At 53.0% G+C, this 26,894-nt stretch overlaps 1 protein-coding gene across 7 annotated transcripts in view; it reads right to left on the reverse strand.

Annotated features, from left to right (window-relative positions):
- TOM1L2 (target of myb1 like 2 membrane trafficking protein) overlaps positions 1 to 26,894 on the reverse strand; it is a 72,255-nt gene that overhangs the window by 25,036 nt on the left and 20,325 nt on the right. For all 7 annotated transcript variants that reach the window (XM_055576318.1, XM_055576322.1, XM_055576321.1 and 4 more), the window contains exons 2-3: positions 7,485 to 7,569; positions 3,360 to 3,438 (exon numbers count right to left, since the gene is read on the reverse strand). In XM_055576318.1, coding sequence (XP_055432293.1) covers positions 3,360 to 3,438; positions 7,485 to 7,569 — 164 coding nt within the window. The remainder of the gene's footprint in view (positions 1 to 3,359; positions 3,439 to 7,484; positions 7,570 to 26,894) is intronic.

The following is a 26,894-nucleotide window of genomic DNA, read 5'->3' on the forward strand; positions in this document are numbered from 1 at the left end:
TGCCTGGACTGTCCTGCCAACTGGCTCCTCCAGAGGCAAACTCGTGGCACAGGTGCCCCTTGCTGGCCAGGCTCCCTGGGCTGCACAGCAGTCAGAAGGCACCAGCTCTTGCACAAGAAGGATGCTGGGGTTTCAGTGGGGTCAATGACTGAGCGTCCCCAGAAACAAGCCTCTGAGTGGACAGCAATAGCTGGTAGACATGGGCCCTCATGGGAGAAAGCCGCCAGGATGGCCTGTAGCCTACTCCGAGCCTCCATCTCCGCCTGCCCTGAGGCATGGGCCACCCTCCTCTAAGATCAGCGAGCTCCTCAGATGACAGGCAACCTCTGCCAGCATCTTGTCCCCTCATCTGGTCCTTAAAGTGCCCCGGACAGAGTCAGTGAGGCCCCAGAGCCTAGCAGAGCAGGAACTGCAGAAGGAAGAGGCCCTGGCTGGCACAGCCCACTGCAGGCTGCTCTGCCGAAGAAGTGAACCCCTCCCCATGGCCTGAGGGCCTGAATCACATGGGAAGTTTCCAGAATGCGGCCAAGGCCCATGAGCAGGCAAAAAAAAAAAAAATTCAGCAAAATAAAATCTGATAAGGTGTTAATATCCAAAAGTATATAAGGAACTCACACCACTCAACAGCAAAAAAAATAAACCATCCTATGTAAAAATGGGCAAAGGACTTAAGTATTTCTCCAAAGAAGCATACAGATGACCAACAGGCACCTGAAAAGAAGCTCCACATCACTGCTCATTAGGAAAACGCAACTCAGAACCACAATGATGGAGAAGAAAATGACAACCCGCTCCAGTATTCCTGCCTGGGACATCCCATGGACAGAGGAGCCTGGAGGGCCACAGTCCATGGGGTTGCAAAGAGTCGGACATGACTTAGCGACTGGACAACAAATACACGATCAGACAGATGGTGATTTGGGGAAATATCTCTTCATGAAAAGGTGGCATAAAATGGAGAGTGAAGTGACTGAGCAAGATGGAATGTAGAGTTTTGTAAGAACCTTGTGTATAGAATAAAAGCTGCAAATATTCAAATAATAAAGTCCGTGGCTAAAGGGGAAAAAAAACACAATGAGCTATCACCTCACACCTTATCTGTTGCCTAATTAAAAAATGTATTTATTTATTTGACTGTACCGGGTCTTAGTTGTGGCACCAGGGATCTAGTTCCTTGACCAGGGATCGAACCCGGGGCCCCTGCATTGGGAGCATGGAGTCTTAGCCACTGGACCACCAGTGAAGTCCCTATCTAATTTTTCAAGTTGTGAGTTTATTAAGTGGTTCTTAACATTGCATTTTTTGTTTGTTTGTTTCATTTGAAAAAAGTTTAAGAAAAATCTAAATTCTATTGAAATATCTGAGGAATGCTGAGGACAAAAGAGGTATGTGTTGGTGCGGGTGTGGAGAGAAGGGAACCCTTGCGCACTGCTGGTGGGAATGTAAACTGGCGCCACCACTACAGAGAGCAGACAGGAGGGTCCTGCTACTGCTAAGCTGCTTCAGTCGGAGTGATCAGCAATCCCGCTCCTGGGTGGACATCCAAAGGAAATGCTTTCAGGTTATCAGAGAGACACAAGCACCCCAACGCTCACAGCTGCCTTGCTCACAACAGCCAAGACATGGAGACAACCTAAGCGTCCACTGATGGGTGAATGCACAAAGAAAATCAAACGGGACACAGACACACACACACACACACACACACACACACACACACACGGAGATTATTCAGCCATAAACAGAAGGGAATCCTGCCCTCTGCAACAACAGGGATGATTCTCAAGGGTGTTAGGCTAAGCGAAATAAATCAGACACAAATAATGTACGATATGACTTACAGGTGGAATCTAAAAACTCCAAACTCAGAGACAGAGAGTTAGGACAGTGGATGCCAGGGGCTGGGGGTGGAGGAGATGGGGTAAGGCTGGTGAAGGGTACGTCTCAGTGGTGAGGTAGGTGAGTTCTCGGGTCCAGAGAACGTGGTGACTATAACCTACAGTACTGCGGTGCACACTCGGAAGCTACTTATGTATTTATTTTGGCTGCTCTGGGTCTCCGTTGCTGTGCACGGGCTCTTTCTAGTTGCAGGGAGCAGGCTTCTCTTGCTGCAGAGCACAGGCTCTCAGTGCTCGGGCTTCAGCACCGAGCTCATAGGCTCAGGAGTGGTGGCACACAGGCTTAGCTGCCCCGTGGCACGTCTGTGTTCCCTGCATTGCTGCTGCTGCTGCGAAGGCACTTCAGTCGTGTCCGACTCTGTGCGACCCCATAGACGGCAGCCCACCAGGCTCCTCTGTCCCTGGGATTCTCCAGGCAAGAACACTGGAGTGGGTTGCCATTTCCTTCTCCAATGCATGAAAGTGAAAAGTGAAAGTGAAGTCGCTCAGTTGTGTCCGACTCTTCTCGACCCCATGGACTGCAGCCCACCAGGCTCCTCTGTCCATGGAATTTTCCAGGCAAGAATACTAGAGTGGGTTGCCATTGCCTTCTCCGGTTCCCTGCATTGGCAGGCAGGTTTTTAACCACATTTGAAAAAATGTTAGGTTTCCAGACAGAGATAACACCGGAAGCCATCCCTTTTAATTTTCTGACATCTTGTGTGCATGCTACGTTGCTTCTGTGGTATCTGACTCATTGCAACCCTATGGACTATAGCCCACCAGGTTCCTCTGTGCTTGGGATTCTCCAGGCAAGAATACTGAAGTGGGTTGCCTTTTCCTTCTCCAGGGGATCTTCCTGATCCAGGAATCAAACCTGTGTCTCTTATGTCTCCAGCATTGGCAGTGGGGTTCTTTACCACTAGTGCCACCTGGGAAGCCCTCTGACATCTCAAGGACAGGCAAAAATCTGATCTGTTCTTTCCTGAAAGGAGTCACTTGCTGATTTTCCCAAGACCCTCTGCAGCGATGTTCAGTTTTTACCCCTTAATCCAGTCGGCACCTCACTAGCTGTGATGTCTGGGCAAATCTGGGGCCTCTCCGAGCCCGTTTCTTCATCCTTAAAAGAGGATGAGGAAACCTACTTGGGAAGGTTTCTGGAAGCAAGTGTATAACATCTGGGCAGGTGCTCAGGGGAGCTGGCACTCTCACAGGGAGGGAGCTGACCCCAGAGGAGCAGCTGGCCTCAGTGTCCCATGGCAGACTGGTGAACAACAGGGACCCATGCCCAGGCCTGGGGCTTCTCTGCTGGGGGCTTCTACTGGACAGCGCTGTCCACGCCTCGTCCCTGCTAGCATGTCATCAGACTTGGGCTCACGCATCTCAGAGGGCAAGACACTGGGGCAGCAGCAGGAGGCACTGCTGTCTGGGCTGAGACTCCTGGCCACGCTCCCACCCTGGGAGAGGGGCAGGGGCACTCACAGTCAGCGCCAGCATCACCTCCCGGTAGTTCCGGTTCCCATTGAGCCGCTTCTTCAGGGCCCGAATGGCGTCCTTTGGCCTGGAGAAGAGACAAGTGCAGACCCTGCCAATCCTGCCTGGGCACCACCCTGCAGAGTCAGGGCCATAGTGTCAACAGCATTTACATGACCTTATTTGCCACTGCCCATTTGTAAACAAGAAAGATTGCAGACAAATGAAATGCCCATCAACGTGAATCAGGTTAAATTAAACCATGCTTCTCTACACAATGGAGTACCATGCAGCTGCACTGAGGAACGCAGAAGCTCCTCACACCGGTCCAAAGATAAGGACCAGCATCGTTTGCAGAGCCAGGCGGAGGGGACACTGCCATATGAGCTCGGAAGGACAAGGAGCACCCAGCACACATGTCCGATGTCCACAGGGAGGGGACCCTGGAGGGATCTGCCCCAGGAAGGGCGTGGGGCTGAGGAGCAGGGACTGTTCCTAGGGTCACACGTAGGCTCCGGCCCCCTTGAATTCTGCATCATGTGCAAGCATGGTTCTTCCAGAAGAATGACCAGCCAGCTGGCACGTGGACTCAAGAAGGGAACCTGGCCAAGTCCCTGCACAGGCCTGGATGTCCAGCCTCTGGCTCCGGGGAGCACCTTTCTCCCTGAGAAAACTGAAGTAAGTCTGCTCAAAAGTCCAGAAGTTGTGGGTTTGAGGCTCCAGATCTGACCAGGCTTCCTGGGGCAGAACTGCAGGGCCTCCAGCTGACACGGCTGCATCATGTGATGACCGTCCAGGACACACTCTTCCTGACACCTCGGACATGGCTGGGAGGTGGGTCCCCAGCCTGCCCAGCAGGGCATGTACTGGGTGCAGCCCTATGTCTAACACATTGTGTCATTTACTCTCAGCCAGGATTCAGTAAAGCTGTGGTGCCAGGAGTGACCTGGGCATGAAACCCCCACCCCCAGCACCACATCACCTTCTCTCAGGAGCCCCTGCCCTCTGCTGTCAGAACTGGGCTCCCACCTGCAGGTCAGCATAATCTAGGTCTAAACTGGGGCACGCCTATCTTGATAGTTCAGAAATATTTGTTACCTACTTGCCAAACAAAAATGTCCTTTTAAAGTGTGTGAGAAAGCTGGGGGAGGGGAGGGAGCAGCTCTGCCAATTAGCCCAGTTAGATAGAAAGCAGAGGCTTCCAGAAGGAACCACACACACCAGCCTGCAGTCAGGCTGCCCACAGGAGTCCTCTGCTCCCGGGGAGGGGCCCTGTCAGAGGTGTGTGTGTGTTCTGTGTGTGCTCTTGTGCACAGTGTGTGCACACAGTACGTGTGCGCTGTGTGTGTCCTTGTGTGTGTGTGTGCCCTTGTGTGTGTGTGCTGCGTGTGCCCTGTGTGTGCTCCTTGTGTATGTGTGCTGTGTATGTGTTCTTGTGTGTGTGCAGTGTATGTGTATGTGTGTAGGGTGCACACACTGAGTGTGCCCTGTGTGTGCTCTTGTGTGTGTGTGCTCTTGTGTGTGTGTGCCCTGTGTGGTGTGCTCTTGTGTGTGTGTGCTGTGTGTGTGCTCTTGTGTGTATTGTGTGTGCGTGCTCGTGCATGTGTACAGTGTGTGCGTGTGCCCTGTGGGTGCTCTTGTGTGTGTGTCCTTGTGTGTGTGTGCTGTGTGTGCTCGTGTGTGCAGTGTATATGTGTGCAGTGTGCTCCTGTGTGTGCTCCTGTGTGTGTGCAATGTGTGCCCTGTGTGTGCTCCTGTGTGTGTTGTATATGTGTGTGTGCAGTGTGCCCTGTGTGTGCTCCTGTGTGTGTTGTGTGTGTGTGTGCAGTGTGCCCTGTGTGTGCTCGTATGTATGTGCTCTGTGTGCTGTGTGTGTGCTCATGTGTGTGCAGTGTGTGTCCTGTATGTGCTGTGTGTGTGCTCTTGTGTGTCTGTTTGTTGTGTGTGTGTGCTGTGTCTGTGTGGCTGCAGCAGCACTGCCCTGGGGAGAGGCTCTGCTGGAGGTGTGTGCAATGTGGCAGCAGTTCCTACAAGGGGTGCTGATTTCTGCAAAAAAGGACTTGACAAGCTCTTGCTTTTGAGGACTTTGTGGACCTGAGCTGGTGGAGCTCCATGGCCACAGGCCAGCAGTGTGATTGATTTCTCCTGTCTCAAAGGCTCCATCAAGTAGTCTCATCCCCTCCCCTTGAACTTCCATGGAGCACTAAACGGGTAGAGCCACCCAGGGCTGCACTCACTTGTGGCTCAGGGAGCATAGCACACAGGCTCCCAATGGGGGATGCATGGAGGGAAATCAGAGATGCTGTAGCTCCCAACTTAGAGGGAAGGTGCTGCCTGAGAGGGAGCACAAAGGCAAGTATTATCTACCCTTCTCCCAGGGAGAAGCCTGGAGATAGGATCCAAGTCCTGTCGGGGGCCCCACACAGCTCCCTGCAGCAGCAGATCAGCCATGTGCCAGGAGCAGGAGAGCGGGGACCCAGAGGCTGAGAGCAGGAAGGGGATAGTACCCGGCAGCTTCTGGGGGAGAGATCAGGGCCACAGGAGCTGGCCTCCCCAGAGTGTCCACAGACCCCACACTCCTCTAGTCATCCTGAAGACATCTGGTCCTTCGGCACCAGGACTGCCGCTTCTGAGCTATTTCCTCCCTGTCTCCCAGGAGGACGAGGCTGCACCCCCTTCATACCCTGGATGCCCCCACTCCCTTCCTGCCACCCCTCTTAGCTGTTCCCTTGCTCCAATGCAGTTATTGCGCTCCTCCAGCATAGAGGCTGGGCACAGGACTCTGTGAGCTGGGGAAGGTCCGAGATGGTCATAAAAATGACCATGATCCTCACCAGAGCCACCATGAGACTCTCCCGGGAGCGTTCATCAAACCCAGGTGCCTGCGCCTGATGAGTAGTCCAGGGAGGCCTGGGAAACAGGATCTAAGACATCCGGGTTGGGGGTTATTATTCTGCCAGGCACAGCTGCTTAGTGACCAAGGGCCCCAGGGCACCAGGGGTGGCTACACAATGCCCCAGGCTGGAGGTTACCTTAGGCTGGGCGTTAGGGCAAGCCCAGCAAGGGGCCTGTGGAAGAGCACATCAAACCTGTGCCCACCAGGACCCCAACCTGCCAGGTGAGCTCTGAATAAATGAAGGAAGCATACCCAGAGTTTTCGGGCTGGAGCCAGTCAGCAGGGCTTGCGTCCTGCATCTGCCCTCCCGAACTGTGCTAACCTTGGGCGAGGGCCAACCAGGGCAAGCTTCAGCTTCCTCAACACTCAAAGGGGCTGGCCCCGTTGCACAGGCTGGCAGAACCAGGGCCGGACACAGGGTGGGGGCCCAGGGCAGGGGCAGCCCCTCGCCCCCGTTGCCTCCCAGCCTCCTCGGTGACTGTGCACAAGTGGTCACTGCCCTCTCCTCCCCAGCTCAGCTCTGCACAGTTGAGTCACCAGCTGACCAGGGTGTCTTGTTCACGGCCTGCCTCCCTGCTCTGGAATGTCAGCGCCGAGTGAGGGAGTATTTGTCCCCTGGGGCTGAGTATGAGGTGGTCACTGAGAAAATATTTGTTTAGTGAAATCAGGAGGCTGGTCCCCAGCCTCCACATGGCAAGGCCAGTAAGGACAGAGCTCAGGGCAAGGCCGGAGCTGCCCAGGTCTGGAGGTGGTTGATGAGGGTGCTACTACCATAAATTCCATTTTTATGGTGCAGATAGAGAGTCAAAGACCAATGAATTTGGAAGAAGTGCATGCAGAATGCAGCTGTGATGCAGAAGAGGATGTAAACACAGCAGCAGAACAGACCAGGCATTACAGGGGTGGGGGCGCCTGGGCCTCGCAGGTCTTCCCTGCTCCACCGCCCACTAAACACCCTGAGGGCTCTCTTCTTCACGGGGCTCCATCCAGTCCAGCAAAGCAGGGCAGAGACAGCCCAGGGCTGCAGAGGGGGAGGGAGGATCGGCTGCAGGGGACTCAGTAACCAGGCAACTTCATTTTCACTTGTGATTAAAAGCAGGTTATTAAAGAGGAGGTCACTGCTCTGACTCCAGCAGCACCTTTGGGGGCGCCAGCGGGAGGGCGGAGCATCCGAGCATTGCCAGGTGGGACACCATGGTCGACAGGCCACCTGCCCAGAGGGCAGAGGGGACACGCACCCTTCTTCCGTCTCATTGATGATGTCGCAGATCTCCATGTTCAATGTCCAGTCCTCGCTCTGCAGGGAGCCATCTGTTGCCTTTTCTGCAAATTCAGAAAGAAAGCTGCTTTACATTTATCCTGGAATAAGGGGCCTGGCAGGAAAGAGTGGGGACTGGATGCATCCCCCTGCCCCCCCAAGCAGATGGGCTGAGCCGACAGCAGCTCTAGTGCTGTTCCCGAGAGAACACCTGGGACAGGGGGTCAAGGGGTGACTCCCAATACTGTCCTTCAGTCAATAAACTCCCAGGAGCTGGAATTCTTAGAAGAAAATGCAGAGGGAGGGCTTCATGATGTCGGTGTGTGGGTGCTAAGGCACTTCAGTAATCTCCGACTCTCTGCGATCCCATGGACTATAGCCTGCCAGGCTCCCCTGTCCGTGGGATTCTCCAGGCAAGAATACTGGACTGGGTTGTCATGCCCTCTTCCAGGGGATCTTCTCGACCCAGGGATCAAACCCTCATCTCTTACATCACCTGAATTGGCAGGTGGGTTCTACACCACCTGGGAAGCCCACATAATATTGTATGTGGCAATAATTTCATTCGTGGATATGACACCAAAAGCACAGGCAACAGAAGAAAAAACAGATAAAACTGGACTGCATAAAAATGTAAACATTTCTGGGCATTAAAGGACACAATCAACAGAGTAAAAACAGAGTAACCTATGTTCAGAATGTTAGAAAATATCTGCAAAGCTGATAAGGAGCTAATATTTTTTAGGATAAACAAAAAACTCTTACAACTCAAACACAACAAAAACCCCAATTTAAAAATGGGCAAAGGCATCCAGTCCCATCACTTCATGACAAATAGAAGGGGGAAAAGTGGAAGCAGTGACAGACTTTATTTTCTTAGGCTCCAAAATCACTGGGAATGGTGACTGCAGCCATGAAATTAAAAGACGCTTGCTCCTTGCAAGGAAAGCTACGACAAACCTAGACAATGTCTTAAAAAGCAGAGACATCACTTTGCTGACAAAGGTCTGTATAGTAAAAGCTATGGTTTTCCTGCTAGTCATGTATGAATGTGAGAGTTGGACCACAAAGAAGGCTGACGGCTGAAGAAGTGATGCTTTTGAACTGTGGTGTTGAAGACTCTTGAGAGTCCCTTGGGCAGCGAGGAGATCAAACCAGTCTATCCTAAAGGAAATCAGTCCTGAATATTCATTGGAAGGACTGATGCTGAAGCTCCAGTACTTTGGCCACCTGATGCCAAGAGCCGACTCATTGGAAAAGACTCCAATGCTGGGAAAGATTGAAGGCAAAAGGAGAAGAGGGCAGCAGACAATGAGATGGTTGGATGGCATCACCGACTCAATGGACATTAATTTGAGCATGCTCTGGGAGATAGTGAAGGACAGAGAAGCCTGGTGGGCTGCAGTTCATGGGGTTGCCAAGAATCGGACACAACTTAGTGACTGAACAACAACAACAACAAAAGGACCTGAACAGACATTTCTCAAAAATAAAATAAAAACCTATATACAGGGACTTCCCTGGTGTTCCAGAAGTTAAGAATCTGCCTTGCAATTTAAGGGATGCAGGTTGAATCCCTGGTCCGGGAACTAAGATCCCACATGCCTCCAAGCAACTAAGCCCACACGCCACAACAAAAGATTCCGAATGTCACGACTAAGCCCCGCCACGCCAAGTTAATTAATTAATTTTTTAAAAATATATACAAATGGCCAACATGTCCCTGAAAAAAAAAATGCTATGTATCACTAATCATTAGGGAAATACAAATTGAACTCACAATGATATATCACTTCACACTCTCTAGGATGACTGCTATCAAAAAAAAAAAAAGGAACATAAGCAACGCTGGTGAGGATGTGGAGAGACTGGAACCCTTGTGCACTGCTGGTGTGGATGGAAAATGACGAGCTGTCCCTGTGGGAACCGTGGCAGGTTCTCAGAAAACTGAAAACAGAACTACCGTATGATCCAGCAACTCCACTTCAGGTCCACACCCAGTAGAGCTGACAGCAGCACCTCAAAGAGATATTTCCACACTTGTATTCACAACAACATTATTCCTAACAGCCAGGGAGCAACCCAGGTGTCCAGACACAGATGACAGATAAACAGAATGTGCAGATTCACATAGAGGAATATTACTTAGCCTTAAAAAGGAAGGAATTCTGACACCTGCTCCAAGATGAGTGGACCTCCAGGGCATTATGCTCAGTGAAATAAGCCAGACACAAAAAGACAAATACTGCATGATTCTCCTTATGGGAGGTTCCTAAAGCAATCAAATTCATACAGAGAAAGTAGAATGGTGGGTGCCAGGAGCTAGGGGAGGGAGTGGGGAGTTACTACTGAAGTGGGGACAGAGTTGATGATAAAGGTCCAGAGAGTGGGTGCACGACCACATGAATGCGTTAATACTTAAGGGTGGTTAGAATGGCACATTTTGTTATACCTATTTTAACATGTTTTTTTTAAAATCCTAGGGCAAGCAGTATTCTCTCCCATATTTAAAGGAAGCAAGGCTCAGAGAGGTTGGGACACTGGCCAGGATCACACAGCTGAACAGGCACTGACATCTGGTCTTGGGTCTGTCTGTCTAATGCCTGGGCACTTACTGATGTGGCCCCAGCTGTCAGCACCATGAGTTTGGACCCGACGCTGCCCTGTCCAAACTGTTTGGTTCTCCAGAGAGACAGTCAAGACAGTCATCAGCCTCTAAAACTAACAAAAACTTCATACAACACACACGTCCACTGACAGTGTGAACCCCACGACCTCTGTGCACACAGGAAGTGGCTGGTTCCACTGGACGCAGCTGCGGGGAAGGCACGCTTGTCCTGCACATGCAGCCCAGAGCTCACGCTCCGTTGACAGCGGTCACCACACTCCAGGAACCCGGCTGCGGCTCCAGACATCAGCGCGCTGGCCCGCGGTCTATGTGGATGACCCTCCCTGCTTCAGTCTTTACAAAAAGCAAGTATCCTCAACCTCTTCACACTCTTTACTCGTCATCCTTGACACCCAAAGACTCTCTCCACCCTACAAAAGGAGCAAGCCCACCCCAGGGGCGAGTGGCTGGATAAGGCCCTGTGTGCGGGGCGCTGGGTGGGGGCCAGGGGCCCTTCACTAGGGCCCATGGTGTCACCTGGCTGCAGCAGAGGCAGCATTTGATGAATCCCCCTCCTCTGGGGGGGCTTTCCCCAGTGGCTCAGCAGTAAAGAATTTGCCTGCAATGCAGGAGAAACCAGAGACGTGGGTTCCAACCCTGGGTCAGGAAGATCGCCTCGAGGAAGGAAATGGCAACCCACCCCAGTATTCTTGCCTGGGAAATCCCACGGACAGAGGAGACTGGTGGGCTACAGTTTGTGAGGTCACAGAGAGTCAGACACGACTGAGCATGCACACAGGCACCTCACTGGGGAAGGAAAGCGTGGGGAGGGAGGAAGGGAGGAGGAGCCAGGGGCCTGTGAAGAGAGGCAAAGGTCAGGACGGAGGAGAGGCCACGCCACCCAGCCGCAAGCAGCACTGCTGGGCCCTCAGGGGACATCGTCATGGGGGTGGGGCTGGGGCAGGCACCCAGGCAGAACGGCCAAAGCACCATCCAGTCCGGAGCCGGGAAGACTGGATGCAGAGGCTGTGTGAGGCAAGGGCAACGCGAGGCAACGTCTGGAGGGTCCGTGACGAGACCCTTGCCCCCTGCTCACTCTGCCACTCGGATCTCTGAAGGGACTACCCCCAGAGGAGGGGACCCCCTGATCTGGGGTAACACACAGCAGGGCCTCTGCAGCCTCCTAGTAAAGCCGCTCGCCTGCTACCCTTCGGAGCCAGTGAGGGGACAGGCCAGCTGGCCAAAGGGCCACTGTCCACCTGTGGTCTGTCCCATCTCAACATGGGTCACACACAGACTCAGGAAGAGAGAATGAGGGACACCGGCAGGGCCAGGGGACACTGTCTTAGAGGCCTGACAGAGGAAACTTCCATTGGTGAACCTCCCCACCCCTCCTCCCCACCACCGAGAAGGGGGTCAGAGGCGTGAGAACCTCTCCTCGGGGTCAGCAGCCTCTATTCAATCACTGGGCTCTGAGTTTCCAGCAAAAGATAGAGGCTCCTTTTGATTATAAAGAATCTACCTCAGAAGAATGCCTCTTTATTTTCATTTTGCTGGAAATGCCACAGACATACAACTGTGGGTATTTGGCTCGGCTGAGACAGAAGAAGCAGGGAAGGCTGACAAAGGAGCTCAAAGCGCTTCTCGGTTTCCTTTCCTCATAAAAGAATTCCTGCCATGGGACCAAGCTGGATCTGATTGCCCTCCAACTGTGGCCACTCCCATTGGCTCCCTCCCCAGGCCAGAGGACGCCAAGTTCAGGCTCATTTCTGTTATCACGTAAATTGTCAAAACCAAAGATAAATAAATCCTGGTGCAACAGCAAAAACACAATGCTCCAGAGGTCAGGGAGCAAGTCATTCCCGCCAGCCAGCCCCCAGGATGGAGACAGATCAAAGCGCCAGTGACCCGGGCAGCAAAGGGCTGACCTTCCAGAGGTCTCCAGTGATATGCTAACGGCCAGGGGCAAGGCAGAGCTGGACAGGGCTGTGCAGGGCTGGGTGGAGCAGGGGCAGACACAGCGCCCATTAAACCTTCAGAGCCTGTCATCCTGATGCTGTTGCCATGGCATTTTCTCCATTCAGAAAAGGCTGCCCCCTGCTTGGTGTGGGCTGGGGGCCAGGGTGCCTTGAATGTCAACCCTGGGACTTCCCTGGCGGTGCAGTGGCTAAGGCTCTGAGCTTCCATCCTGGTCGGGGTGTCCAGACCCTGATGGCAAGGTTCTTTTCCAGCAGCAGCCCACCCCCCGCCCCACAATGTCCCTCCCACATGCTCTGAAGTTCAGGGCCGTGATGCTGGGAGGACACTCCAGTCCAGGGGCTTGGTTTCTTGGCTGCTGATTTCTACACTTTGATGTGAAATACAGCAACGTCAGAAGCAGCCAGCACCAGAAGGCTAAAGAGGGCTGGGTTAGCATTTTTGCATTCAGCAGCAGCCTCTTGGTGAGCCTGGAGGAGAAACAGCGGAATCTTCCACCTCCTCCACAATCAAGAATGAGAAGGAGCCCAGAGTGGCTGGGCTGCTTCCTGTCGGGGGTGGAGAGGAGAAAAGGAGTCTGCATGGGCAGGACTCATCTGACAACATGCCCCATCAACTTGAGATCAGCCTTCTAGGCTCTGGATGGGTTCAAGCCAGTGAGGCAGGTGAGGAGGACCAGCCAGGTGGAAAGGAACTCAGTCCCAACACCGCACTCAGAGCCGTGGACGCCTCTGCTCTGGGTCCTTGACCTGGTGGATGTTAATTGCAGCTGCTCCCCTTTCACTAGAGACTCCCTCTGTTTCATGGGGTGTCCCCGTTTCATGGGGTGTCCGTTTCATGGGGTGTCCCCCCATTTCAGGGGTGTCCCTGTTTCATGGGGTGTCCCTCTGTTTCAGGGGATGTCCCTCCATTTCAGGGGGTGTCCCTGTGTTTCATGCGTGTCCCATTTCTATGGGTGTCCTTCTGTTTCAGGGGTGTCCCCCTGTTTCATGGGGTGTCCTTTTCTACAACAGGGGGTCCCACTCTTCCCTCACCCTCTTAAAAGGCAGAGGAGGGGCCAGAAGAAGGTGCACAAAGTATAACCTGACCAGCCCAGAGACTCCAGAGGCAGCTTCCTCTATAACTTGGAGGCAAAATAAAACACAGTGGTCCCCAGGCCATGTATACGTTGGCAGCCTGGGGACCCAATCCCTAGGAGCCCTGGTGCCATGGAGCCGGGAGGAAGTGAGAGAGACCTCCCTGGCACTGGCACACACACACTCCCTGGCAGTGGCACACACACTGCCAGACCACAGCAGGCCCCTGCAAGCAGGGCACACAGGACCAGACAAGCCAGAAAGGACCAGCCAGGGCTAATGTGAAGTCCTCAGGGACTGGGGCAGCCCCTGTCCCCACCCAGCAGCTGGAGAGGGCTAGGGCAGGGGTCTGATGGAGATCGTGCTCTGGACCTTGGCTACAGGTGAGGCAGCCCTGCCTGGTCCCACCCTGAGCCTTTCCCATCAGAGCCTGGGAGCAGAAGGCAGGTGCAGACGCGCTCCCGGGGATGGAGGTCCCTGGACAGGGCCATCCAGCTGATGACTGCTGAGGGTGGGGCACTGGGAGGCAGCGGGAGGCAGGCAGACCGAGTCCCTGCCCCACCACCCGCAGACTGGGCTCAGTCCTGCTTTGCCACGTCACCCCTGGGCCCTGGACCCAGCTTCCTCTGCTTCTTCCTCTGAGCGCTGTTTCTGTCAAATGAGGTAGCGGGTCTGGTGATCTCTGACCCCCTCAGTCCCCCACTCTGCTCTGACAGCACACTGGCCTATGGACACTTTTTCTTCTTTTCTTGGTGATTTCTTTTTTTTTTTTTTTTACTGTGGTAAAATATACATGGGCTTCTCTTATAACTCAGTTGGTAAAGAATCCGCCTGCAACACAGGACACCCTGCTTTAATTCCTGGGTCAGGAAGACCCGCTGGAGAAGGGAAAGGCTACCCACTCCAGTCTTCTGGCCTGGAGAAGTCCATGGACTATATAGTCCATGGGGTCGCAACGAGTCGGACAGAACTGAGCGACCTTCACTTTCACAATATATGTAACATAAAATGTACCACCATAACTGCCTCTCAGTGCACAGCTCAGGGCCATTAAGTGCAAGTACATGTAACTGTCCTCACCACCACCTCCAGAAATGATGCATTTTCCCAAACCGAAGCTCAGTCCCCTGAAACCCTCACTCCTCACCCCTCCCCCAGCTGTTGACACCCACCCTTCTACTTGTCTCTGAACTTGATCCTCTAGGAACCTCACAGAAGTGGGTATTAATCCTTTAGCAGATACATGCTTTGCAAGTATCTTCTCCCACTCTGCAATGCTAAATCCAGGTTCATGAAGCTTTCTCTCTGTTTTCTCCTAAAACATTTATAGTTTTATTAATAGCTCATATTTAGCTATTAATTGATTCATCGTTGAGTTTTCTAGATGGTATAAGGTAAGGTTCCAACTCCACTCTTGTGCATGTGGACACCCAGTTTTCCCAGCTCCATCTGTTGGGAAGACTGTCTTTCTCCCACTGGCTGGTCTTGGCACGTGTGTCAGACATCAGCTGAGCATCCATTGGAAGATTTGCCTCGGGGCTCCCTGTTTCGTCCCATGGTCTCCATCTCTCCCTGTGTCAGGGCCATGTTGCTCTGATGATGGTGAGTTCTGAAATCCGGAAGTGTCAGTCCTTCTACGCTATCCCTCTTTCTTTTAGTATGTTTATTTTTATTTATTTTTGAAAGAAACATTTATTTGGCTGTACGTGGATCTTCAGGTACGTGGATCTTTCTGGTCAGGATCTAGTCTCCTGACCAGAAATGGAACCCAGGCCCCCAGCACTGGGACTTGGGAGTCTTAGCCACCGGACCACCAGAGAAGTCCCAGCTTTGTCCTTTGTCAAGGTTGCTTTGGCTATTTGGAGTCCCTAGAGATGCCATATGAATTTTAGGATGGAGTTTTCTATTTCTGCAAAAAAAAAAAAAAAAAAAAAATGCTGATGGGATTTTGAGTGAGATTGCATTGAATCTGCAGATCACTTTGGGTTAGTACTGTCAGCTTCAAAGTATGAAGTCTTCAGTCCATGAATATGGGATGTCCTTCCATTCATCTTCTCTCATTTCTTTTGGGCTTCCCAGGTGGCTTAGTCAGCCTGCCAATGCAGGAGATGCAAGAAATGCAGGTTCAATCCCTGGGTCGGGAAGATCCCCTGGAGGAGGACATGGCAACCCACCCCAGTATTCTTGCCTGGAAAATTCTGTGGACAGAGGAGGCTGGTGGGTTACAGTCCGTGAAGCCAGGAAGAGTCTGATATGATTGAGTGACTGAGCAACAACAAAAACATTTCTCTCAGCGATGTTTTGCAGTTTTCAGTGTACAAGTCTTTCACCTCCTGGCTAATTCCTAGGGATTTTATTCTTTTGGATGCTATCATAAATAAAATTGCTTTCTTAATTTCCTTTTTGGATTGTTCGCTGTGTAGAGAAACAGCTGAGTGTTGACTCATATCCTGCAGCTTTACTGAATCTATTTATTCATTCTAAAAGTTTTTTTTTTCTTTTTTCATGAAACCTTTAGGGTTTCATAAATACAAGGTCACATCATCTGTGAATAGAGATGGTTTTACTTCTTTTGTTCCCACTTGGATGCCCTTCCTTTCTTTTCTCCTATAACTGCTCTGGTTAGGACTCCCAAGACTATGTTGAACAGAAGTGGTGAAGTCAGCGTCCTGGGCCTGACGTATGGCTTTAGCAAACCTGACCATGGCTGTGAGAGGAAACACAGGGATAAGAAGACCTAGTGGAGCTGAGTTCTCACCTCAGGGAAAGGTAGATCATCTGCCTGAGTGTGAGTGCGGAAACCCCAGCAGGGCTTGAGGACTCTGCCTGCCAAGGGGTCTCATATCTGCGTCCAGCTCCGAGGAGGTCACTGGGACTTCTCTGGCCTGGAAAGCCATGCCCCACAAGCCTGCCCAAGGACAGTGCCACTCCACGGCCTCCCCGTGCCTCCTACCGTAGGATCTCAAGGGGTGCTTCTGACAGGCACCCGTACTTGATGGTATGGTCTATGGTCCACATGAGAGCTGAGTTCTCAAGGCCTCCCGACGCTGTTCTGGGAGCTTCTTCCCATCTTACAGCCACTGGGGGGACCCTGGCTCTCCATCTGAACTTGTGGGTGAGCAAAGGGCCTGTGCTCCTGAGCAGTGGTGACCGCACATCCTCTGGGGCCCTAGGCGGCCTGGGGAGATCGGAGTCAGGCTCCAGCTCTCCCCAGCATCTCCCTCTGGGCTCGGAAGCCAGAGAATCGGGCGTCGTAGTGGAGTCTGAGCAGGGAGTTGAAACCCAGGCTTTGGCGGGTTCAAACTTCAGCCAATTACTGTGTGACCCCAGGAATGTGACCTCTTCAAGGCTTTCTGTTGTCTGTAAGATGTGATAATCACAGCAGTCTTCTCACAGGGCTGCTGGGAGGTGAACTCAACACGAAACAGGAAGCCCTGCAGAGCCCCCGACACAGCCACACAGAGGCTGGAACCCCCACCCCCACCCCCGCCTCCCCAGGGCGTCCCTCGCTTTCCCGTGTCACCACTGCCACCTACAGGTAAACAGCAGTCCACGAGCCACCCTGGTCACTCGATGCCCTGGGAACCTGCAAACACCCAGCTGTCTGATTCGGGGCTTCTGCACCACAAGGGTCTCCCTCAGACGGAAGCCCCACAACGGCCTGGCCCACATGCAGGGCAGAGGCACTGCTTCCTCAGGGATCCAAACACTGAAGTTTCCAGGTCTCAGAGCCCAGCTGTTAGGTTCCCTACGAGTCACTCACAGTGGACGTCATGTTTCCCAACTCTGGACGTGGATCCTGGGGCAGGGAGCCCAGAGCACTGCCTGCTTCCCACCGGCCACACCGCTGACCCCAAATCGTCCAGCCACTGAAGTCACTCCTCTCACACGGGGTCCAGAGAGCACACCGTGGCCTCTTCACAGACACTGTCTTATGTGCCACCCAGCTCCGAGGCAGCCCTTGCCAGAGAGGAGAAGAGAAGCCGAGGGGTGAACAGCCCAACTGCACACGGCCGGCAGGGAGCACCAACCAAGGTCATCCTGGCGCACGAGGCCTTGGACTCTGACACCCCGGGCAAGGCTGGGCCTTGAGTACACCTGGGCCCCCAGCCCCCGGACACAGCCATGCCACCACCACCCCGATCTCTCGGGTGAGAAGGGCTGGCTGAGAAGCATGCAGAGAAAAGGGTGAGGGATCAAGTGCAGTCAGCTGCTCCCCTTGTTGTTTTTTTTTAAATTAATAAACTGTCAATACTGGAATAATTTCAGACTTACTGAGAAGCTGCCAAGATAGTACAAGGATCCCCAAGCACTTGTCTCCCAGTTTCTGCTCATGTTAACATCCTTCAGGACCACTGTTTATGTGTCAAAAGTGAGACGCTAACATCCCCTCAGGACTTCTAACTCCTATTCAGAGTTTTCCAGTTTTTCCACTAAGATGCCCTCTTCTGTCTAGGATCCAGTTCAGACCAGCATGCTGCATTTAGGTTTCTCCTCACTTTAAACGTCTACTTTCTTTAAAGACTGGCACATTCATAAAATCCTGAGCTCGCTCTCCCACCCGGAAAGCTCAGTTCCGAAGGGCAGTGCCCTGCCAGCCGATCCCACACCCAGTCCCAGCCGAATGAGGACACCTCGTCCTCCCAGGCCCCGACAAAGGAGCCCTTCAGGCCAGCCCAGCAGTGGAGAACAGAGGCTGGTCATCCATGCAGGCCTGGGCTGCTGGTCCAAGTCCTTTCTAACTGGAATTCCCCTGGAAGGCGGGGCGGTGGAGAGGGGGGGAGTCCATAGCTTTAAATACATGTTCTCTAGAGACAGAGCCTGGAGAATCCCATGGAGAGAGGAGCCTGGCAGGCTACAGTCCATGGGGTCGCAGAGAGTCGTACATGACTCAGCGACTTCACTTCCTTTCTTTTCTAGAGGCAGAGCTACTGGGGTCTGGATGGGGAATTTCCCCAGGTCTTGTAAACAAAGGTGTGGAGAGGAGCTGGGGGAGACACAGCCCTAGGGTTGGGGGGCAGCAGGGGGCGCGGGAGGAGGCTGGGCTGGGGAGGGGGTCTCCGGCTGTTACCCGCTGGGCCAGTTGACAGGAAAAGGTCTCTCAGGGGCCAGGGCTCAGATTAGGGCTGCGGGAAACAGAGTGGGCTTGCAGCCCAGGTGTACCCTGAGGGTAGGGGCCAGGGGAGAGTGCCGGGCATTGAGGGCTTCCAGTCCAACCCCAACCTGACTGCGAGGCGTCCTCCCACGGCGCACTGACACCAACCAACACACACACACACACACACTCACACGGGAGAGGTCATCCAGATGGTCTCTCTTCTTAAATGCTTGAATTTTTCCAACATTAATAGTAAGTAAAACTTCAGTAGGAAAGGCACAGACTGCTCCTCCCTGTGACCCAGCCAGACAAGCCCTGAGGAAATGCTGAGGGGGAGGGGAGCTGATTCGGCAAAGGTGCCTAACTGAGGAAACCTCTGCTGTTTCCACAGACGAGAGAACAGCCGCTTGACGAGGTCCATCCACGAAGCGCAAACGTACATGCCTTTTAAAAATGATAAATGCCTCAGCCTCGCCACCAAGTGAAATCAGTGCAGGAATGCTAAGTGAACATCGGAGCTAAAGTGCCCTGTGCAGACTGATCTCCGCCAGGCAGAAATGCGTGCTTGTGGGCGAGAACACACAGCCGGTCCTCTCTGCGCTGAACTGACCCTGCTTCCCTCCCTCTCTGGTCCCCACACAGCCCCGGGGCCACGTGGGGGCCCCTCTCGGAGCCCAGGGACTCCATGGCACAGATGTCCCCCAAGCAAAAAATCTAAACAGCCACAGTCCAGTCCAAGGTTCTGGTTTGTTCTGTGGAGCCATTCCCACCTGCAGGGACCATTTGGGAAAGGCATCCAGCTCAGGAGGACTGCGGACAAAACCACACCACACTGGGCCAGGCGAGGCCGTGCTGTGCCCCTGCCAGCCAGCCCTGGGTCTCCATGCCCAGTTCCCAACGCTCACGCCCCAGGCACAGCCACCCGAGGCCAGGCTGGGGGACGAAGACCACCCTCCATGCCACGCCCCAGTGCCGATTCCGTGTCCCCCAAGGCCTGGGTGGCCCCCTCTGAGCAGCAGGCTTTGGGGGACATGCTTTGATACAGACATTCAAGAGAGAATAGAGAAAGAAACCCAGAGGAGGCCATTTTCCAGGGCAGTGGTTCTCAGCTCTTTCTGGATGGAATGTTAAAGGAAGAGTAATTCCCTGTGAGCATCTGGGAAGATCCTTCCAGAAAAGTGTGCAGGTACTTAACTCAGCACACACTCTAGACGGGCTCCCCAAGAGCACCACCAGGGTTGGAAAGCACCCTGACAGAGAGCATCTCGAGCGCCTCGGCTGCCCCGTTCATAAGAACACCTGCAAAGCTAAGCAGAACATGAATGTCCAGGACAGCCACGCGGCCGCAGCGCCCCCAGGAGGGCCCCTCCGGGCAGGCGGGTGGACTCTCCACTGGGGGTCTCAGCCTCTGGGCCAGGCGCAGTGGGTCTGTGGGACTGGGATGCTGACCTCACTGTGCTGTCGTCTCCCCGAGGGCTTCCTTAAGTGCCCCGGGAACCAGGAGCTGCCCTACACAGCCTTAGTCTGTTCTCCCAGGAAGAGCTGGTCCCAGGGTTCCAGGGAATGAGTGAGTCACCAATGACTGTGACGACGCCTCCCCCACACCCCTACATACTCGGAGACTCCAGGATTCCCAGAGACCTGCTCATGCACTCCTGGGACAGGACTCGCGGTCCCGGCAGCCTGCGGCCCGCAGTCCATCAGTGCCACAAGGCCCAACCATCACTGCCCTGTCCTCCTGGCCCTTTGCGGCCACTCCCTGCGACTGTGCGAGGAAGTCAGTCCAAGTTTCTTCTCACCAAGTGTTGGAACACACATAAAGGCCTGCTTCCAAAAGGAACTTAGGGTCATTTTTATAATAATTTATACTCAAGGTAAATGGAATGAAGACTGGAAACCACATGGAATAAAAGAGACGAGTTATGACGACTCCTGGCACCCTAGGTAAAAGGTACAGACAAGAAGCCTTGGTCCTCACTGTCTGACTGGGGGCAGAGCAAGCCACACTCCACCAGGAAGGTGGCCATCTCTTCCTGATGTTGAGGGACTTGGAGGTGAACGTACTGCCACCACTCCTGTACTACGGAATAATGAGCAGGGTCATATGAAATGTCTTGAAGACAGCATCACATAAAACGCAAAACGTTCTCCCTCCGCCTTCCTGGCATCTGTGCCCTCCCTGACTCGCCCCTACCATCTCCCCAGCCTCTCCAGGCCCCCTGGTGACAGCACAGCTCCCCTCAGCCGGGCTCCTCCAAGTTCCCAGAACCACTGCGACCTTCCCCCGCTCACCTGCACTCACTCTGGATCCTGCCTCTTCAAAGATCTCCCCGACTCCGAGTCCAGAGGCCTCCCACAGCACTGCCCCCCGCACTCCCACCGCTGCCCAGCACCCGCACCACGGAGGCAGGTCACACGGCCTCGCGACGCCTGTGGTCAGGCCAAACTGAGCCCCAGTCTAACTCTTGTGGTTATTGGCTGTGTGACCTTCAGCAAGTAACTAAATTTCTCTGAGCCTCAGTGTCTACATCTACGGATTGGGAACAGTAACATCCACACCATACAAAGCTTCTGTGAGAACTAAGGCTGGCCAGAGCAGCATGCAGCATGCAGAGCAGTGCTTGGTCTGTGCTCCAGTTATTCGGTCGTGTCTGATTCTTTGTGCCCTGTGGACTGTAGCCCACTGGGGTCCTCTGTTCGTAGGATTCTCCAGGTAAGAATACTGGAGTGGGTTGCCATGCCTTCCTCCAGGGGATCTTCCCAACCCAGGGATAGAACCAAGGTCTCCTGCATTGCAGGCATATTCTTTACCACTGCCCACCTGGGAAGCCCAATACTGTGGAGACCCCCAGCAAAGGTGGTCCCTGAGGGCGACTAGAGGAGTATCTCCAGGATGCCCTGTACCATGGAGCTCAGGAACAGGGCTGCCTGGAAGTCTGACTGTGTGGAATCAGAGACCCAACACACGGTGGACTCATGCTGGGCCCAGGTCTGGAACATGGAGCTCCTGACCCCAGGCCACGCTTGATCCATGGGACACTATAATAACTGCCCCCACCCCAGGGGCTCAAGGGCACTGACCTCCTGCTTCTCAAGGCAAAGACCCTCATCCCCGTGAAAAGATCACTCTCATCACACAAGTCTCAATCCTCACGCAGATCACGCTATTACAACCTGGGGCGACCACTTCGCCCAGAGAGCCCCTCTGGGGGAACGGCCGTGCACTTAATTGTTACGAATGTGCATTGCTGACCAGAGCCTTGGTGAACTGCAGATACAATCTATCAGCTCTCGATGGCTAATTTGGTAGAACATGAATCCTGCGAGTTCTAATAACTCACAGGAGACTCCTGGAGCACTTACATGCTATATGTCTTCCACACTCATAAAACAACCGTAATTACCTTTCATGGGTGAGATGGTCTAGTAATTCTTAAGTGATTTAACCCGAGAAAGTCTATGGAAAAAATTAATTTCAAAGAATTTCTGTCTCAAAAGAAGACGAGACCAAGAACTGACGACTCTGTTTTTTAACCTACCTGGCCTCATCCCCTGGGGACACATGCATTGCAGGGACTCAGTCCTGGACAGCCGTGCAAAATTGTGTCCAAAACAGTTCTGAATTTTCTGTTTTGGAAGCTCCCTTCAGAAGTCCTGTGACTGTGAGGGGAAGCCAGGACTCCCAGGGGCAGGCTGGGGCAGGGGGTGGGCGCTCTTTGGAACCAGACAGTCATGGATGCAAGTCTCACTTATAAACACTGGGGAAATAACCTAAATGGGAGAATTTGAAAAAGAATAGATACATGTATATGCATAACTGAATCACTCTGCTGTACACTTGAAAGTAACACAACATTGTCAATCAACTGTGTGTGCTTAGTCGCTTAGTCGTGTCTGATGCTTTGTGATCCCGTGGACTGTAGCTTGCCAGGCTCCTCTGTTCATGGAACCCTCCAGGCATAAAAAGTGGGGAAAACAAACAAACAGGAGGGACTATCCCTGATGGTCCAGTGGCTAAGACTCCACGCTTGCAATGCCGGGGGTCTGGGTTCAATCCCTGGCCAGAGAACTCGATCCACATGTTGCAACGAAGATCCTATGTGCCACAACTAAGACCTGGTGCAGTCAAATTAAAAGAAAACACTGGTGAAACCGACTGGTATCGTTTCTGGGGCTCAGAAGAGCTCCGGGACCATAGTCCTTTATGTCTCAGTGCAGAGAATTCAGCAAGAGCTGAATAGAGGTAGATAAGAAGGGATTTATTACCAGATTTCCCTGGTGGTCCAGTGGCTAAGACTCCATGCTTTCAGTGCAGGAGGCTGGAGTTCAATCCCTGGTCAGGGAACTAGATTCCACATGCTGCAACCAAGAGGTTGCACGCCACAACTGAAGAACCTGAATGCCACAATGAAGACCTGTTGTAGCCAAATATATAAACAAAAATTTTTAAAGTATTCTATTAGAACAGGACGCTTGTGAGGTTTACTAGCAGGCAGGTGAGAAAGGCCGCACCCTGAGAACTTAGTGAGCTACAATTTTCTAATCAAAGGCAGAGTGGGGAAGGGAGAAGAACCTCTTTGTTTTTCTCGAGTAGATATCACGTTTCCATCATCAGTTCCTCCCCCAGTTAGGACAAGGAAGCTTACTTGTTGGTCAGGCCAGGACTGTTATTAACACTTTGGAAAAGTATTTTCAGGTCTCAGTACAAAACAAGGGTCTTTCATTTTGAAAAGTCACCTTCCTGTAAACGATTGTTTTTTGTGTGCACAGAGCCTGTTTTGGGGGTCATTAACTTGATGACACCATGGGGCAGGTGTCAGACATTTCTGGCCTGCCTTTATTTTCTACTACTGTTTTATTGTTGGGGGGGGGGGTGGTGTTGTGCAAAGAACATGTCTTAGGGGCCAGAGAACATGTTTTGGGGGTTACTGACTCACTGAGCTCACCGGGCAGGATATGGGCCTCATGCCACCATTCTTTTGTTGTTGGGGGCATGTCTCCTGCTTCTGTTCTATTGTTTTGTTGCTAAGCAAACCTGCTTTCTTGAGTCATCATTAACTTACAAGGGTCTCCCATATTTTCCTATTTACAATCCCCTAGGAAGATTAAATACTTAATCACCTATTTTGTCCCTTCATTCTGTCCCTACCACTGGGATGTTTTTTAACCTCCTTCCTCAGTGTTCTCCTATATAAAATGGGGACAATATTAATGGATATGGAAATGATTTCCTGTACATCAGATCATTTGGGGAGTTTGTTAAAAATACAGATATGTGAGTCCCGTCCCTGAAGATTCTGTTTCAGTGAGTCTGATGTGGGCCCGGAAATCTGTGGGGATTTAAATTATTTTTCATTTTTAATTACACAATATGTAAATACATTTCCCCCTTGTAAAATATTAAAACATTACCTTATCAGTTATGATTGCATTCAGCTGCAAGCAATTAAAAAAAAACTTAACAGTTGCTTAAGCAGATGGGGGTTACTTTTCTCATGGAGTAAGAACCCTGGAAGCAGGCAGTGCAGGCGGGAGCAGCCCCACCAGGCCCCCAGGCAGGACAGGATCCGTTTGTCTTCCTGCTCCACCAGCGCTGACCGGTGGCTTCCGTCCCTGAATCCATGAGGCGGCCAAAGCCCAAGCAGACAGAGTCCTTGAAACAGGCAGGACGAAGGCACAAGGGCCAGAGGGCTTTGCCATTTACTGCTGAAGAGGTGCTATTCCTCTCAGAAGCCAGAATTGTGCCCTATGCCATGCGTAGCTATAAGGGAAACCAGGTAAGAAAATGTTCCAGCCAGGCCTAGAGCCCCTCCCCAGTCAGGGGGAAACAAGGAGTGTCCAGCACAGCCACAGTGACGGCCGCATCCTCTGACCTTCCTCCCCAGGCCTCGTCCATCCTGGCCTCATGGGCGTTTTTTTGCCAAGTCCCCTGGGGTCTGAGCATGGCCGCCGCACTCACGAAGCTCTCGCCAGCTCGGAGCTGGGTGGCCGAGTGTCCCAGGGGCCTGGGAACCGCATCCTCTCACCTCTCCCCTCACCTGCAGGTCAGCCCGGAAGCCTGCTCTCCTCCACTGCAGCCACATCTCAGGTTCAGAAATCTGAAGCATCTGAAGAATGTGACGGGGGCTCCAAACCTGGCTGAAGCCATGAGGCCCTGACTGAGATGACAGAGTGTCCCCTGAGGGGACTGAGGCCTGGGGAGGCCTGCCTGCACTCCTGGACCTACGTCACTGCTGGGCAAGTGGTGACCATGCCCAGTGGGAGAAGGTCAAGGTAAAAATTGTACATACAGTTTTATGTTAACCACTGTGCACCCATGGAAGGAGAAAGGCCTGGAGTGTCAGCCCAGGCTGTAACCAGGTGGACACCACAGGGTGAGAGCAGCCATGTCCAAGACTGCTTTGATATTAAAAAAAAAAAAATTATTGGTTTTTGGCTGTGCTGGGTCTTTGTTGCTGCGCGGGCTCTTCTCTAGTTGTGGTGATCCAGGGCTACTCCCTAGCTGCAGTGCACAGGCTTCTCTTATTGTGGAGCGCGGGCTCTAGGGAGAATAGGCCCAGGCGCTCTGCACCTTGTGGGATCTTTCCAGGTCAGGGATTGTACTGTGTCTTCTGCACTGGCAGGCGTCTTCTTCACCACTGAGCCACCAGGGAAGCCCCCGCTTTGTTTCTCAGGGAAGAATTTTTCTATAAAACGTGCACTTCCCTTGTAACCAGGTTTAGGTCATCAGGAATCATCAGGAATCAGAACAGTTTGGGGAGGGCTCTGGTGGGTCAGGCTTCCCAGGTAGCTCAGTGGTAAAGAACCCATCTGCCAATGCAGCAGACACAAGAGACTGGGCTCCGGTCCCTGGGTCAGGAAGATCCCCTGAAGTAGGAAATGGCAACCCACTCCAGTAATCTTGCCTGGGAAATCCCACGGACAGAGGACCTGGTGGGCTACGGTCCATGGAGCTGCAAGGAGTCTGACACAACTGATCGGCTGAGCACTGGTGGGTCAGCTCACCCAGTTCTGTTTTTCATGTAAAATTAAATGTAAAGAGGAGGGACTCCGGCCTCAGCGAAGGCACAACCTAGACAGGGCCCGGCCATGATGGTGGCCTTGCAATACCCTGACACTGTTCAGATTTCACAGGGAAAGGGCTCAAGGCCTCTGTGGTTCCCATCCAGAAGCTGCAAAGACAGTACGGGTCATTACTTGGCCATCATGCTGTCTGTGCCCCAACTCAGCAACCCAGCTGCACATGGCCAGCCAGCTCCCTCAGGGGGGCAGGCAGTGCAGGGGACCCCGTGCCCAGAGGCAGCCAGCTAGGAGGTAGCATTTTCCAAGAAGGGTATGTTCTTGACCAGCAGCCCCCATTTCCTCAGGAGGCTTCCGGGGCATCAGAAAAGCCTGCAATAAAACCATTTATAGACGAGGTCTATGGGCTGGATGCTGCTCACCTGCAGAGGCAGGCGGACCATGAGCAGGGCTGAGAAGAAACCTTGTCCCCAAGGCCTGTTCTCACTCAGCTTCTCTGCTCCAGCCAGTGCGCATGGCCTGCAGGCAAGACCAGCCTGGATGGGTTTTCCTCAACAAAGCTGCCCCCGGCCACTGGGGACCCCTGACCCAGCTGAGTCTGCTGCATCCTGAACCCCTGCCTCAAATGTGACGGCAGAGAAGCAAACTCCATGGCCACTCATCCTGCTCTCTTGGTCAGCAGACCCTGTGTGCCCTGGTTACCGGGCAGCTCAAGTAGCCTGGGCCCCACCTCCTCGCTGGGTCTCTCAGGGCTCCTATGCAAGGCTGAGCCATGAGTCTGGCCTCGCCACCCACAATGTCCGCAGTGACAGGCCTTTGGGACCCACTGAGTCAAGTCACAAAATGATCAAACACAGTTGGAAGAATCAACATAAAAATATCCAACCTCAGCAGGAATTAAAGAAATGTGAATTTAAGTGAAAGGCACTATCTCCTGCCAACTTGGCCAAGTCTGTGAGGAACCCTCTCGCATAAGGGCCTTAACTGGCTCTGTCCTGTCCACCCTCCGCCCAGTGGCTAGGTGACCCAGCACACAGGCTCCTCAGTCACTGCCCTGCTTGGAGCCGCTCCCTGGTTTCCCCTTCCATTTCAGCAAAGTCTAGGCTCTGTCCCCAGGCCTTAGTTGCTCCCTTCACCCCTGCCCTATCCCCTCCCATCCTTTCACCCACCTCCTCTGGCCTCAGCTCCCCCAGGTCCACATCCAGCGACAGCTCTGGTCTCCCCCACCCCCTCCAAATGCCTCCACCCTCAGTCACTACCAAGAGTGTGCCTTGCGAGCCCTCTCCCAGGAAGCCTTCCCAGCCCCATGCACACCTGAACCCACACTAGGTCCCCAAAATGCTGAGAAAAGAAAAGGCAGTGAAGCTTTCAGGGAGCAAGACCCTCAGAAAGGAGCCACCTGTCTCACAGGGTGATTCCAGGGAACAGGGGTTCCCTATCACAACCGGAAATGCAGACAAAGATTGAAGCTCTCCCAGGGTTTGTGGCTGCATTAATTGTTACAGCCAGGAAAAAAATAAAGCAACAACCTGAATGCCCAGCACTAAGGTACACTAAATCACAATACAGCCACGTGATGGAGCATGGCGTCATCATTTAATGCCTGGCCAG

Source organism: Bubalus kerabau, chromosome 4 (assembly GCF_029407905.1).
Source record: "Bubalus kerabau isolate K-KA32 ecotype Philippines breed swamp buffalo chromosome 4, PCC_UOA_SB_1v2, whole genome shotgun sequence".
Lineage (NCBI taxonomy): Eukaryota > Metazoa > Chordata > Mammalia > Artiodactyla > Bovidae > Bubalus > Bubalus kerabau.